Source organism: Anarhichas minor, unplaced genomic scaffold (assembly GCF_050575085.1).
Source record: "Anarhichas minor isolate MPS153535 unplaced genomic scaffold, ASM5057508v1 ptg000026l, whole genome shotgun sequence".
Classification (NCBI taxonomy): Eukaryota; Metazoa; Chordata; class Actinopteri; order Perciformes; family Anarhichadidae; genus Anarhichas; species Anarhichas minor.
Genome location: NW_027466472.1, coordinates 12,683,842 through 12,699,259, shown reverse-complemented (window position 1 = coordinate 12,699,259; position 15,418 = coordinate 12,683,842). Strand labels below are relative to the sequence as shown.

The window sequence follows — 15,418 nt, the reverse complement described above, 5'->3', positions numbered from 1 at the left end:
TGGCCCCCCTTCCTCCAGGAAACACTTAGAAAAACACAGGAAATACGTAGCAACAGTGTATTTAGGAGGGAAACGAAGAATTATGCCGTACTTTTCATGATTCAGCGTAAAGGTGAGGTGCTGCAAAATTGTTTTTTTCGGTGAAGCGGTTTGTTGTTCTGCCGTTTGTCTGCTCACAGCTCTGTACTGGTTTCATGGAGAGAAATTCTGAAGATATCTCTGGATTCTGTGTCGAATTCTCGTGCTTTCTGATGTATTGGTCGGCCGTGTTAGCCGTTAGATTTTTGTTCGTAGCATTGTCCGGAGTGCATGGCTTGCCGAGTCATGGCGAAATATACGTGATATTGTGGTAGATCTTCTAGTTGATTATAATAGTTTCTGTACAATTGTGTTTGCAGTGTGTAAAATGGTGTGGCGAGAGGAAGATGGGATGTCGTTTAAAGTTACGTGGACATTAGCCAATAGTTGGAGCACAACAACGCCACCTTAGGAATTTCACCTAAAGATTAAGTTTTTCCCCACACAGTATCAAGATGCATAGGACACTCAGGTTCATTATACAGATTAGCATGAGATGTGGTTCCAATACAAAAATAATCTTCATTATATAACAGTATTAATTCACCGTTACGGTTTACAGACAAAATACTAGAAGAGCCGTATACATATGAGGAGTAGGACTGCGGTTACCAGTGGCGAGGTGGACCAGTGCAGGTGAGGATCCCAAAATTGGAGGCACCCCGATCACACGTGTACACAACACTCACACACACAACCACATGTGAGGGTTCCTAACCAAGGGCATACCAAACTACACAGCACACGAAGGGAGACACCAACACCCGGAGGCACCAACCCCACCACCTTGGCTTGGCAGCTCCTACAGGGACAAAGGACACAATTACAAAAAGGCTCTGGTTCTCAGGAAAGAAAATCAAACAAGAGAAAATGAAACAAAAGGAAAAAATAAGAAAAGACAAAACAACAAAAATAGCTCGGGTTAACTGATCAGCCAGGGGGGGTGATCAGTAACCCAATTTATATAAACTAAAGGCCAGAGTGGGCCTTAACATCCCTCGTGAGAATACACATAGAATAGCTCAAGCTAAAAAGAGGTTGTTCTCATTAAAACAAGGGCGCTGCTGACCTCAATCAGCACAAGACAGGGGCACAGTGCTGACAATAGCAGCGTCAGACCCTGTCGACGAACCCAGTCGGCCAAAGCCGTTAGTCGAACACGGCCGTAGGCAAAACACCGGTAAACAAAACAGCCGGTGTTAGCTGTAGCCGCTTTCTGGCGGCGTTCCGCTCGAACCCAACCAAAAGTCCCCGATGAGGCGATATTCATCGGCTCCAGAAGGGGGGAGGAGGGCATGTAGCGTAGCTACCGGCAGCGACAGATCCGCAGGTGAATCACCTGTACAGGACGAGGGGAGCCCCAGAGATAGTCTACAAAATAATGAAAGCCAATATAACACCAGAACAGTATAACCTGGAGAAACAATGCTGCTGCATTCTTGCATACCTGCACAGCGGCGGATGTCCGGCAGACCGGAAGCGGGACATGCGTTTGACGTCAGGAGGGAGCTAAGGGAATCCCCGTCGCATTTATATGATGCCCGTCCACCGTGATTTGCTAGTGTTGGCCTTGTAATTAAAAGGGACACCGAGGCCCTGCGAATGGTAAAAGCTCCCTTCTGCTACATTCTACCCCTCCTTCTTGCATCGTCGCCCCGACGATGGAACAGACAAGACTAAAAATAGTTTGAACTAACTCTAGGGCTTGAACGCAGCAAACATTGCATTGGACACCGGACCAGGTGGATTTGCAGGCCTGTCTGCGATTCTCTCTACTGAGCTGGGAAGATGGTGCACATTAGAATGCTGACCAGCAGTTGACCGTACGGTCCGACGTACTGCCACATCACCACCATCATGTTGACTGGATGGTGGGCCAGCGCAGGAGGCATATGGTTGATTCATCCTCACAATAGTGGGAACCACTACGGGGTCTGGCACAGCGGAGGCCGGGTCAAATGGTGGGGGTAGCAGCCCCAAGGTGGTTGGTGTCGCTGCAGTCGGTCTAGCAGATGTCAAGATAGGTGTTGCTTGAGGACATTCCTGCTGCTGCAGCATCAACAAATCACCATCGGATGAGGACTCGTCCTCAGAGAGTGGCACGTCCATGGAACATGGGCTACTGGTGGAGCGACAACCTGGGGAGTCTGCTCCAATCAGGGCTTTTAGCCGGTTACGATGGACTTGCTTGGTTTTACTGTGGTCGTCCACAGGCGCAATGGTGTAAACTGGGCCACCATCCTTAGGTGCCTTCAGGACTCTATGCACCACAGGACACCACAGATCCTGGATTTTATGACGTCCCCTCACACTAAAATTCCTCAACAATACCAACTGACCTTTCTTCAAAAGCGCAATTCGAACATGCTGATCATAGTTTCTCTTTCGACGCTCTACCGCCAACCTCAACCTCTCCCTAGCCCCTTCAAAGGCTACCTGCAGCCGAGTCTGGTGCTCCTGGATCCACTCATGGATATTTCCTTCCACCGGATCCTGAACTCTGCCCAGCAGGAAATCGACCGGCAGCCTGGGTTCTTGACCAAACATGAGGAAAAAGGGGGATTCACCGGTTGCCTGATGGTGAGTGGTGTAGTAACAATATAGTACCTGCGGCAGGCAAGAATTCCAATCTCTTTCGAGAGACGGGTAGAGTGCGCAGCAAGTTGTGGAGAGATGACCTTGATGGCCGTGCTCCTGATGAACCCCTGTTAGAACCTTATTCTTTAAGACGGCCGGCAGCAGCAGTTGGAACGTTGTCGCTGCACCATCAGGGCGGAAAATCCGGCAACAAAGGACCCCGTTCTGCTCAACCAGGCGGTCCCATTGTCGGAGCAGCACCAATGCGGGCTGAGATAAATGTTTCCACTCCTCATGGTTAGCTGCTTCTGTTACACTGCTTCTGTCTCCAGAACAACGAGACTGCCTGGATAACTGGGTCAGCCTGCTGGAGAGAACAAATGTCAGACAGTGTGCGATTAGGCAAGACTGTGACAGCAGCCTGGGTTGCCTCAACCTTCCCCAACTGCAATGCTCGCTGTAACGGTTCCGGAAGCAAGGTGCCAGGGACCATGGCTTCCATGTCCTGCTCACCTGATCGATGCTGCCGGGATAGGGCGTCAGTGTTCTGATTGCTTCTCCCTGACCTGTACTTTAACTCAAAGTCAAAGGATGCAAGTTGGGCCGCCCACCGCTGTTCAGTCACACCAAGTTTAGCAGACGACAAGTGGCTCAATGGATTGTTGTTGGTGTAAACAAGACACTTGTGGCCCAGCAAATACTCACTGAATTTCTCGGTCATGACCCACTTAAGCGCCAAGAACTCGAGTTTCATCGAGCTATAGTTCTGCATATTGCGTTCAGTGGGTCTCAGACCTCGACTGTCATATGTTATCGGTCTAACTTTACCTCCGTGCTCCTGTGAGAGCACCGCCCCTAGCCCGCCAAAGCTCGCATCCACCTCAAGAATGAAGGGCAAGGATAAATCAGCATGAGCCAGGACAGGTGCAGTGGTGAGTTTGGCTTTTAACGCACCAAAGCTACACTGGCACTCCTCTGTCCACTTCTCAAGATCGTCTGGCCCTGCCCTCCTTCTGGCCTTGGTGCCTCCTAGCTCTGCCACCAGCTTATGGAGAGGGGCTGCCAGCTTGGCAAAGCCCTCTACGAAGGGACTATAATAGCTGGCAAACCCCAGAAAAGACCGCAGCTCAGATACCGTAGAAGGCGGCTGCCAGTTAGCTACCACCTCGATCTTGCTCGGATCGGTGGAGACACCCTTGTCCGAGATGACATGACCCAAGTAATGCACTTCCTGCTGGAAAAACGCACATTTGGAGAGTTTCGCCTAAAGACCCTCCTGCTGAAGCCGACCCAGCACCACCTCCAGTCTCTCCAGATGCTGTTCTACTGAGGAAGAGAAAACCCCAATGTCGTCAAGGTAGAGAAGTAGTGACTGGCACTATTGGTCACCGAATAGACACTGCATTAATCTCTGGAAGGTGCTGGGGGCATTGCAGAGCCCAAAGGGCATGGGGTTCCACTCAAACAAACCAAATGGGGTGCAAAATGCTGTCTTGTGTCTGTCTTTCTCAGCCATTGGGACCTGGTTGTACCCACTGGCCAGATCCATGGTGGAAAACCAGCGAGCACCTGTCAGTGAATCCAGGGATTCCTCGATACGAGGTAAAGGAAAAGCATCCTTTCTGGTCTTGCTGTTAAGTTGGCGGTAGTCAACGCACAGGAGCAGACTACCATCCTTCTTCCTTACCAGAACGATGGAGGAAGCATAGGGACTGCTACTCTCCCTGATTACCTGCGTTTCCAGTAGTCAATTCATATGCTCTTTTACTACCTCGTACTCTGATGGAGGGATACACCTGCAGGGATGTTATCCAAGAGCGGAATGCCATGGGCTATCAAGTTGGTATAACCCAAATCCTAACGAAAATACTGAGGAGTACTTCCCAAGAAGGGACCTCACCTGATCCTTCTCTTCAGCGGATAGTGAAGACAGGTCAATGGCCTCCAGCTGGTCATCCACCGTTGGACAAACAGACTGAGATGCCACTGTGGCTACACTAGATGACCTCTCTGTGACTCCTGTGGGCAGACTGACACCATTAACAGTATCCAAGGTGCCTACAATGGTGCGGGGATAAAGCAACACATCAGTGGAGCCTACATTAACAATCGGTATGTAGACCGTGCCTCTTATCACACGAACCAAGGCAGATGACGCAAGCAACCCAGCAGGTAAGCCAGTGTCAGTGGTTTCGAACAACACAGTGGCACCCGAGTACTGCTCAGCACACGTAGCCGCCACTACCTGCATCATGCCACCTGGGATATGACAAGCCTTCTTAACCCGGATCTTCACTTTTCCTGCACTGCCCAACGGGGCCTGCACACTGGCACGATGGCACTTTTGCAGCACCTGCACGAGAGACTCTGGTGGCCCAGATATTGGGGGAAAGTCAAACAAAGCATGGCCATGCTGCCCAAAGAGCTCTCTGTAGCACCTGAGGATCACATTCATCCCCAACACACCAGGCACCGAACGGGACAAATCACCAGGGGGGTCCTTTACGACTAACACCCCACAGCGTGGCATCGACCTGCCACAAAGCTCCACATCTAGCTCCAGGTAACCAATGTAGGGAATGGGCAACCCATTAGAAGCTCTAATCTCCAGCCAGTGACAAGATTGGAGTCGTTCTTGACCCCATGGCTCGAAGTGCTGGAGGAAGAAGCTCTCTGTGACAGTAGACACCATGGATCCTGTATCCACCAAGCAAGGCACCTTAATTCCACCCATGTCCACATCCACATGTGGACACGAGGACATCAACTTGGAGGCATCCGCCGCACCACATAAAACAAACCTGGAGCCAGTAGAGGGCCCAACCGAACTGTGGCTCTGCAGTCCGGTGGGTGCTAGTTTTCCGAAGCCTGAGCTGAATGGGACTGCCTACCAGACTGTGGCGGAGCCTGCAAGGACTGAGGGTGGGGAGGGACGCGAAACCAATCGCACTCTCTGGCAAAGTGACCAGGCTGTTGACAGTGCCTGCATATGATGGGGCCCTGACAAGGTGCACGATTGAGCTGTTAGGAGTTCGGTAAAAGAGCAATGCTTTGAGTAAGTTGATTTAACTGTTGTTGCTGCTTCTTCAACATTTCACTCATCTCGGACAACTGGGGCAAGTTAATCATCCCCGGGGAACCACCCTGAATGCCGTACTGTGTACCAAGGACAGAGGGAACAGAGTGACTTCGGCCTCTCATGCCACCTGGCAAACCTTCCCGTTCCCACCTAATTGCCTCCCCCCTGACGTCAAGCAAAGTTGCGGTCGGCTTCCCACGGACAAACTGTTTTAAGCCTTAAGCCACGGTGGAGTGCACCATCTAGAACGTGCTCCACAAATTGGTCTCGCAACAACACTTCAGCATTTAGCATCTCGCTAGGTGTTTTACAGCCTCCATACTGCTCATCAAAGCGAGGGAGAACTCTTGTAGGGTCTCGCCATCTTGTTGTCTTCTAGAAAAGAAGGCCTCCTGTAAGGCTACATATGACTCGGAACACCCGTACAACTCCTGTAACACAGCAATTATTTTGTCTGGATCCCCTCGTTCTGCACTAGAGCGGAATTTTATTTCATCCCGTGCCTCTCCTTCTAAGTGATCAAATAAAAAGAATGCCTGATCGGAATTAGATAACCGTCGTGCCCTCATAAATGCATGCACCTCCTCAATCCACTCGTTCAACCCTATACCTAACCGTCCCCTAAACATAGGGCATTTTCTGTCTCGGTGCACGAACACTAGCCTCTCTGTAACAGGGGCACTGGTAGTGACAGAAGCAGTAGGTGGCACAGAAGTAGAAGGCATAGCACTAGAGCCAGGGAGGGTGGAAGCCTGTTCCTGGTGTAGGCTCTCATTATCTGCTGTCAACTGGGCAATTAGGTCCCTCAACTCTTGCAGATCTTCTGCCATCACTACAAATTGGTGAATGAAAGAGGACTCTATACTGGGGTGGAATAGCACGGAAGGGAAAAAAACTAACAAAAATAGGCTAGCCGAACACCTTACCAGAATCCGCTACAAGAAACCCAAAGAACCAGCTGCTGTTTTGCCTTTACCAATAAATAAATTAAATAAAAAAAGTACACAAATAAACACAATACACCAAATAACATTTACTCGACGAAACAAAGAGAAAAAAAAAAAGAATGGAACACACGTCTCTGCTTTCAAAAAGTAGACCCTGCCAACAGTGGCAAATGTGGCGAGAGGAAGATGGGATGTCGTTTAAAGTTACGTGGACATTAGCCAATAGTTGGAGCACAACAACGCCACCTTAGGAATTTCACCTAAAGATTAAGTTTTTCCCACACAGTATCAGGATTCATAGCACACTCAGGTTCATTATACAGATTAGCATGAGACGTGGTTCCAAAACAAAAATAATCTTTATTATATTACAGTATTGATTCACCGTTACGGTTTACAGACAAAATACTAAAAGAGCCGTATACATTTATTTAAAAGAGGAGTAGGACTGCAACTTACCAGTGGCGAGGTGGACCAGTGCAGGTGAGGATCCCAAAAGAGGAGGCACCCCGATCACAGGTGTACACAACACTCACACATACAACCACACGTGAGGGTTCCTAACCAGGGGCACACCAAACTACACAGCACACGAAGGGAGACACCAACACCCGGAGGCACCAACCCCACCACCTTGGCTTGGCAGCTCCTACAGGGACAAAGGACACAATTACAAAAAGGCTCTGGTTCTCAGGAAAAAATAAGAACCCAGTAACCCAATTTATATAAACTAAAGGCCAGAGTGGGCCTTAACATCCCTCGTCAGAATACACATAGAATGGCTCAAGCTAAAAAGAGGTTGTTCTCATTAAAACAAGGGTGCTGCTGACATCAAACAGCACAAGACAGGGGTGCAGTGCTGACAATAGCAGCGTCAGACCCTGTAGACGAACCCAGTAGGCCAAAGCCGTTAGTCGAACACGGCTTAGGCAAAAGACCGGTTAACAAAACCGCAGCGTCCCTGAACGTGAGCCGAGTTAGCTGTAGCCGATTTCTGCCGGCGTTCCGCTCGAAACAAAAGTCGAACCAAAAGTCCCCGGTCAGGCAATATTCGTCGGCTCCAGAAGGGGGGAGGAGGGCATGTAGCGTAGCTACCGGCAGCGACAGATCCACAGGTGAATCACCTGTACAGGACGAGGGGAGCCCCAGAGATAGTCTACAAAATAATGAAAGCCAATATAACACCAGAACAGTATGACCGGGAGAAACAATGCTGCCGCATTGTTGAATACCTGCACAGCGGCGGATGTCCGGCAGACCGGAAGCGGGACACGCGTTTGACGTCAGGTGGGAGCTAAGGGAACCCCCGTCGCATTTATATGATGCCCGCCCACCTTGATTGGCCAGTGTTGGCCTTGTAATTAAAAGAGACACCGAGGCCCTGCGAATGGTAAAAGCTCCCTTCTGCTACAATGGCTTACATGATATTTTTGCCCATAATCTCTTCGTTAAGTGGGTATATAACATGTGTGTAGCATTCATTATATTCGTTTCTGAGAAATGCATTGTATGACACGCTGTACGCTAAACTTTCTCCTTAGCCCCCCTCAAGGGGGGCTCTCGGTTACTTAAAAGGTCTAAACATAAAGTTCCAAATGCTGTAATATTGGTTACAGTAACCCAGCAAGCAGTACAATACTAAATGAAGGTAGATGAACAGTGCAGCATTTTGGGTAATTCCCGCAAGGTGTTTTAAGAACTAACCGCTATTGTGCTGGCTTTTGTTCGCTATGATTTACAGCCTCCATGAGGCATGCAAACACATTCCACTAGGAGTCACTTCATGGGACCTGTTAAGGGGCATTTCTGTAAATTGAATTTGCGTCGCAGCAAGTTGGGCATCCCGACACAATTATTTGTTTTTAGACGTAGGATGTGACGGCGCCTTTATTAGGATTCAGTCTTTAGTGTGGGTTCTTCATAGTCATGTACAGGGTTCATGGTGTTCGCCTTTTTGGGTTGACGCATGATGGGCTTCGGAGCATGCAATTAGTGATTGGACTATATCTCAGAAAGAGTAAAGATGAATCAAAGGGTAAGTGAGTAAAATACTGGTGCCAGGCCATGTGGAATGAAAGTATGTCATATATTATGTCAACATGACGGTAGTACAACTATCCCAGAGAGTCAGACAGTAGAACACTTGTTTCTGTTAAATCCCAGGAAAGAGTAAAGAACCAGAAAAGAGGGAATCCTGATGGTCGACTCAGTTCTTTATAAACAGCTTTATTCCTTTCCATTTCCTTCTGCTTTTTTCTTTCATGTTAGATAAAGAAAGTTCTGATGTTAAAACAACAGCTGCAATGTAGATCAATTACAAGCAGATCAATCTTAAATTAATGTAAATTAACGACAGTAGACATGTTATAAGTGCTGCTTTATGTCTTGGTGATGCTGCAGCCCATGATTGCTTTCTTTGTGTTCCTCTCTGGTCTCAACAGGATTATATAACATTTGGGTCCAAATAGTGCTAACAAGAGACCAAAACTAGATGCCAGGATGGCAAAAACCTCCACTGCATCTGCATATTTGCCTGGAGAGTTGACATAAGCAGGGACAAAGGCCACCCATACAGCACAGAAGATAAGCATGCTGAAAGTGATGAGCTTGGCCTCATTGAAGTTGTCTGGAAGATTCCTTGCCAGAAAGGCTAACAGGAAGCTGAGGACAGCCAGTAAGCCAATATAGCCCAGTAACACTGCAAAACCAACGTTGGACCCAACTACACACTCATAAACTATCTTGTCGTTGTGGTATTGAGTGTTTTTATGGGGAGCTGGTGAGGCAGAGACAATCCAAGCAGTGCAGATTGTTGCCTGAATAGAAGTAAGAACCATAACTGTCCCTCTCTGCTGCACAGCACCAAACCACTTTAGACTGGCTCCACCTCCTGGCTTGGAGGCCTTGAACACAGCCAGAACCACCATGGTTTTTACCAGAATACATGAGACACAAAGCACAAAGCTGATCCCAAATGCTGCATGTCTCAGTTGGCATGTCCACAGCCTGGGCCGGCCGATAAACAGCAGTGAACACAGGAAACATAATTTAAGTGACACCAAGAGCAAGAAACTTAGTTCTGAATTGTTGGCGCGTACCATGGGTGTACTGCGATGATAGGTGAAAATTCCCAGGACAACAGCAGAGATAAATGTTCCAAACAATGAGGTCGTTGTCAGACAGATACCCAGAGGCTCATGGTAGGAGAGAAACTCAGTTTTCTTAAGAACACAGTGGTCACGCTGGGCATTGGACCAGAAGTCCTCTGGACAACTGGTGCACTCCACTGAATCTGTATGAAAACACGGGAACAGAACGTCAAGGACATTGTCTCTCCGACCTGTGAACACTGACGTTGGATGTGCATCACCTAGACAATAAGGGCAAGATTCCCGAAAACAAATTCATTTTCAATAATTTAACATATGTTTTTATTATGATACCTGTGTCATTGCTGATCTTTCCCTCAGAGCATGGTACACAGTCGAAACAGCAAAAAGGCTGCCCCTTTCTTCTGGCCATGCGGGTACCTGGAGGACAGCTCTCACTGCACACCGACAGGGGTGACTGATAGGATTGTAAGAGTTTTATCACAGTTATTCTACACTGCTTGATTCTGTTATTGTGTGTCATACATTATTACGGTAAAGTAAAACGGTAGGATAAAAAGGTGTAACCTGTTTGGAGTCAAAGTTCCAGAAGATTTTGTCATCATCAAGTGTGAGTTCTTCATCTTTGGAGGCCAACTTCTTAACAAGCCCCACATTCTGAACTTTAGTTCTTCCATCAGGGAGCCACAGCCAGTTCATCACATCATATATTGGTAAGGCATCACCGTTCTCATCAAAGGAAACTTGATCACCAAATGATGTGGTGAAGTTGACCTTTTCCAGGTAATGCATAAGCTATAAATGGGGTACAATTAAAATAAAGAAGGGGAGACTCAAATGAAAATATACTGTTCTTGATTGTGCATATGCTTTCAGATGCTCTGTGTGATAGATTGCGGATTTAGTCATGCAAGCTTTCAAATATAGTGCAATATAAGCTCTCTAAATTTGATCAACCACTGTTGCCATTGAGAAGAAAAAAAGGGAATTTTATCTTGTTTTGTTACTTCTAGAAACATTTTGTCTTCTGCTCAAAGACAATCAGGAGGGTCAAACTGGCCTGCTAATGGCATAGTTAATAATTTCTTCTTTCCACCGAATATATTTCAGTTACACCTCAAAATACAGCGTCTGTTTTCAAAGACTAAACAGCTTGAGTGTAAACTGATATCACACCTTCCATGGCTCCGATGTTTGCAAAGTGGCACAGCTGTGTCCGCTGAAAGGACCTCTCCCTGGCTTGCACTGCAGCATGTCATCAAGAGCATACGCCAGGGCATACACCGCCTTGTAAATATTGTACTCAGGCCTGAGATCAGAAACATCCAACAACTCAGCCCCCCCACTCTCTAGATCTTCCTGTCCTGTGCAAAGTTCTCCACCAGCCTCCATCCAACCTGCTGGAGGTGGTGCAAATCTACACTGAAATGTGTATTCCCAAAACTGCATGACCTGAAATGTATTTAAAACAAAGTCTTAACAGAAATGACATTATTATTGTAATTAAAGATCTGATTGTAAGGTTACAATCTTACCATGCTATGTCCATAATTATTACTACTACTACTTATATGTATGTCAGGACGTATTCTTGATAGAAAATCCCTGAGGCCTGGTATTTCTCCTCTGCGGATGGCAATGCCCAGTGTGCCACTCAAGTATGGCATAAGGCGTGGGGTCTGGAGCACAGCAGCTGCTGACCAGGCTTCACTGGCCATCCACTGAAGGCCTGTCATATTCTCCCTCACCACCTGTGTATTTCATTTAATCAAATTAATTTATTTTCATACAACACATATAGTCTACTTTGTAGGACTGAATTAGAAAAGAGATGAACACGTTCTCTCCCCCACCTCGTTAAATAATTGGTCATTGGCTCTAAGCTTTAAACTATGAAAATATAGGTACCCCTTTGGCATCAGCTTTGGACGTGTCAGGGACAGAATATCAGTTTCCACTCTGTACATGCAAAGTGTCTTTTTAAAACAAACTTACTTCTTAACAGAAAGTCAGCTTTAGGCAACAAAACCACTTAGTTAGGTTAAGAAAAGTTTGTGGTTGAAATTATCTTGACTGACTAACAACTCGTGACTACCAAGTGATTAACGACTCATGTGACTAGCGAGTGCCCGATGAGTTACTTGACTCACTCACTTGGGTCACGGGACTGACGTGAAACAATAAGTCAACATTGACTTATTGTTTCACACAGGATACAGTCAGTGGTCTCCTTGGTAAAGGTTCTGTATTTGTTTGACCCAGTGGACTATCACTCACTTTATACTACATCAGTTGCTTTGAGTGTCTAATATTGAAGCGGATCGGTTTACATTAGAGTTAGTTGAAAGCTTGGTTCATGGCATACAGAAGCTAAAGGTTGCCTCCATGCATCAGTATCAGGTGCAGAGGGGCACTGACCAAGTGACAGTATTTGACGTGTTGGGAGTGAGACCAGGTTGAGAAGATAAGATACCTCTTCCATGAGTTGAATCATGTGGATCTGATGCGCAAACACAATGACCACACGAGCTGTTGATTTCTTCATTATTTCCACAATCCTCTTTACTTCAGCAGGGTCTTCACCCCAGGGCAAAATCTCTGAGTAAGCTAGACAACCTCCACCAGACTGAGCCAAGTCTGATTGGAAGGTTCGGGCAACATGGAGTCCATAGTCATCATCACTGACCAGCAGACCAGCCCAAGTCCAGCCAAAGCGTTTTAGAATCTTAATCATAGCACGCACCTTTATGAATAGAGAGCGGGGGGATTAAAGCAGAGTTTTGAATGATCATTCAGAGGAAACATACTCATTCATGTTGCACAATAAAATTACAGTTAGTTGATCTAATTACACTCTTTTTCCCAAATTCATATAGTTTCCTCAACGAAGGACAAAGAAAATACAGAACTTTACTTTACAATACAAAATTGGCATTTAAATTGGCAGAGCATGTTTTAAAGCTCAATACACTTCAACTGAAACATATTTTGCATTTGTTATTTCTAGGCCAGAGTTTCACCTGGAAAGCATCACTTGGGATCGTTCTGAAGAAGGTTGGAAACCTTCGCCTATCACTCAGGCAGGAGCATGTGGCATAGTAACTCACCTATAAAGAAACATATAATATGTACGCAGGTTTTACTTCTCATGCAAATTAGCAGAAACATGCAAACAATGACACGTATTTAACAATTCCCCTTTTTCAAATCTAAATGAAGATAATCCCTTCTTACCAAATAAAAGCTTGTTGGAGACGCTGGAGCTGAGAATTAATGTACATCTCCTGTCCTATCATTTTAAATTTCTAAATACTTTCAAATATGGCACATCAAAAGCTCAGCTACAGCAAGACTGAAGAAGGTGAACTTACAATGGGCAAATTGAATAAACCTATCACGTCAGAGGTGGCGATAGAAAATGTTGACATGGAATCACCCACAATCCCCAGGACTGGATGGGTCCCCAAACATTTCTCCTGAAGCAGAAACTGCTCCTCTTGACCACTAGCCAACAACAATGCAGCACTGAATCCAATTACAAGTGTGGCACAGTTGTCATAAAGACTGTATCCCACAGTCACATTAGGTAGAAGATGGGAGTTTTTGTTGATCTCATCAATGGCGAAGGCCATGGTCATGGCATGCCTGAACCCTGCAGTGACAAAGCTAATACATAAAATGTCATGGTTAACCACTAAAAAGCAATTCATTATTTATAATTACCCACGCATGTTGTCTGCTATATGAGTGTGAAACTTACCCTTGGCAGGTGAGCTGATTTGGTTCTGAGGTGAACGAGAGCTCAGGGAAGATAGAGGTGTAGTGGACGTTAAACAGCCCACCCAAAACCACATCACCAGGCTTGTGCATCCCATTAAGATAAAATTGTCTCCTTAATTTACAAGATGAGAAAAGAGAGGAAGACTCTGATAAGAAAAAGGAAGAAGAGAACAAAATCAAGATCAGGTAGACATACAAGAACAAAAATCGGTCCAGAAATGCCCCCATATCTGCCCTCCTCACTCCTCTGAGCTTTATGAACAATTATATACTTTTATATGCAGGTCTGTGTCATCCCCTTTGGTGGTTTTGGTCATAGTTTGACACCACCCATCAGGGCACAGGCAGTCATGTGGGAGGCAGGACAAACTCACATAATCGTGATAACATCAATTATGTGATGTATTGTCTGTTTATCACTTTAAGTTTTGAGTTCTTAATTATTTTTGTGCTATTGAAACTCATCTTTAGCTTTTTTTTTATTGATTTTCTTTACCTCAAATACACATCAAGGGGTAAACTCTGAAAGCACAGTGGATGTAAAAGAAAAACAAGAAGAAAGCAATATAAGATCATTTTTACTTACATCAACTAATGTCACTGTAGAGGTCAACTGCTGGGTCCCAGCCCTATTTTTAGGCCTCTCCTCGAAAATTGCATATCCATACTAAAAATACTGTAATTCAGTAACTACAAAGTCTATTTTAATAATTTTGATGTTATAATACAGGTAACACTTGTGAGATTTGTTCAGATGTGTAAATATTGTGTATATTTAACTGGTTAATAGTAAATGAAGATGGCACACAGCTGAAATTGAAAAATGTCAGGTTCGCCTGAAAAAAAAGAACTTTTATTGATATTATTTCTTTGAAATAATGCAGCCGAAAGCCTAAAATCATAGCACAACATGTCAGCAGTCTCTTTGCAAATTTGTGCTTTGATAAAGTGAAGCAAAAAAAAGTTAGAGATGTTTTAGTACAGAGAGGTCATGCGAGGTCAAGCAGAATTGTCATTTTGGAACCAGCTGTTCCATTGTACTTTCATTTACTATATAACTATATATTTCACTTGTTTTATCACTAATAGTATTCAATCTATCCAAATACAGCAGTTTGGCATCATTTTGTGAGTTAGAATCCTCTCTAAACCCTGTCTGTGTCTGTGAACCATGGATCCATTCTCGTCTGCCTGTGTCTATGTGAGGCTTTTCTCAGCCTATGATTGGCCAATTTCAGACTATGATCACTCGTTCGACATGTCAGAGTCTCAGCAATGCATTGGGGGACACGTGTGCTTGATTGAGAGAATCGTTAGCCGGAAAAAAACAAAACTGCGCCATGCGTCGCCCTGCGTAAAAACGGATTCGCCGAAAGTGAATTCCCGTCCACCACGGTCCCCCAGGCTTGTCTGGCACCCCTTCCTCCAGGAAACATTAAAAAAAACACAGGAAATACGTAGCAACAGTGTATTTAGGAGGGAAACGAAGAATTATGCCGTACTTTTCATGATTCATCGTAAATGTGAGGTGCTGCTAAGATTTTTTTTCGGTGAAGCGGTTTGTTGTTCTGCCCTTTGTTTGCTCACAGCTCTGTACTGGTTTCATGGAGAGAAGTTCTGACGATATCTCTGGATTCTGTGTCGAATTCTTGTGCTTTCTGATGTATTGGTCGGCCGTGTTAGCCATTAGCTTTTTGTTCGTAGCATTGTCCGGAGTGCATGGATCGCCGAGCAATGGCGAAATATATGTGATATTGTGGTAGATCTTCTAGTTTATTATATTAGTTTGTGTATAATTGTGTTTGGAGTGTGTAAAATGGCTTACATGATATTTTTGCCCATAATCT

At 45.6% G+C, this 15,418-nt stretch overlaps 1 protein-coding gene and 1 pseudogene across 1 annotated transcript; both read right to left on the bottom strand.

The window, feature by feature from the left end:
* Nucleotides 1-1,776: 1,776 nt before the first annotated feature.
* Nucleotides 1,777-5,389, bottom strand: LOC142959386 (uncharacterized; annotated as a pseudogene).
* A 3,670-nt stretch (nucleotides 5,390-9,059) lies between these two features.
* On the bottom strand, nucleotides 9,060-13,763 carry LOC142959247 (extracellular calcium-sensing receptor-like). Its single transcript, XM_076100478.1, has 9 exons — nucleotides 13,552-13,763; nucleotides 13,163-13,457; nucleotides 12,812-12,898; nucleotides 12,265-12,534; nucleotides 11,327-11,542; nucleotides 10,968-11,243; nucleotides 10,359-10,586; nucleotides 10,125-10,248; nucleotides 9,060-9,973 (listed from the first exon to the last, which is right to left on the bottom strand). The coding sequence occupies exons 1-9, from the start codon at nucleotides 13,659-13,661 to the stop codon at nucleotides 9,060-9,062; spliced, it is 2,520 nt and encodes an 839-aa protein (XP_075956593.1). The 5' UTR covers nucleotides 13,662-13,763.
* Between the last annotated feature and the right edge of the window lie 1,655 nt (nucleotides 13,764-15,418).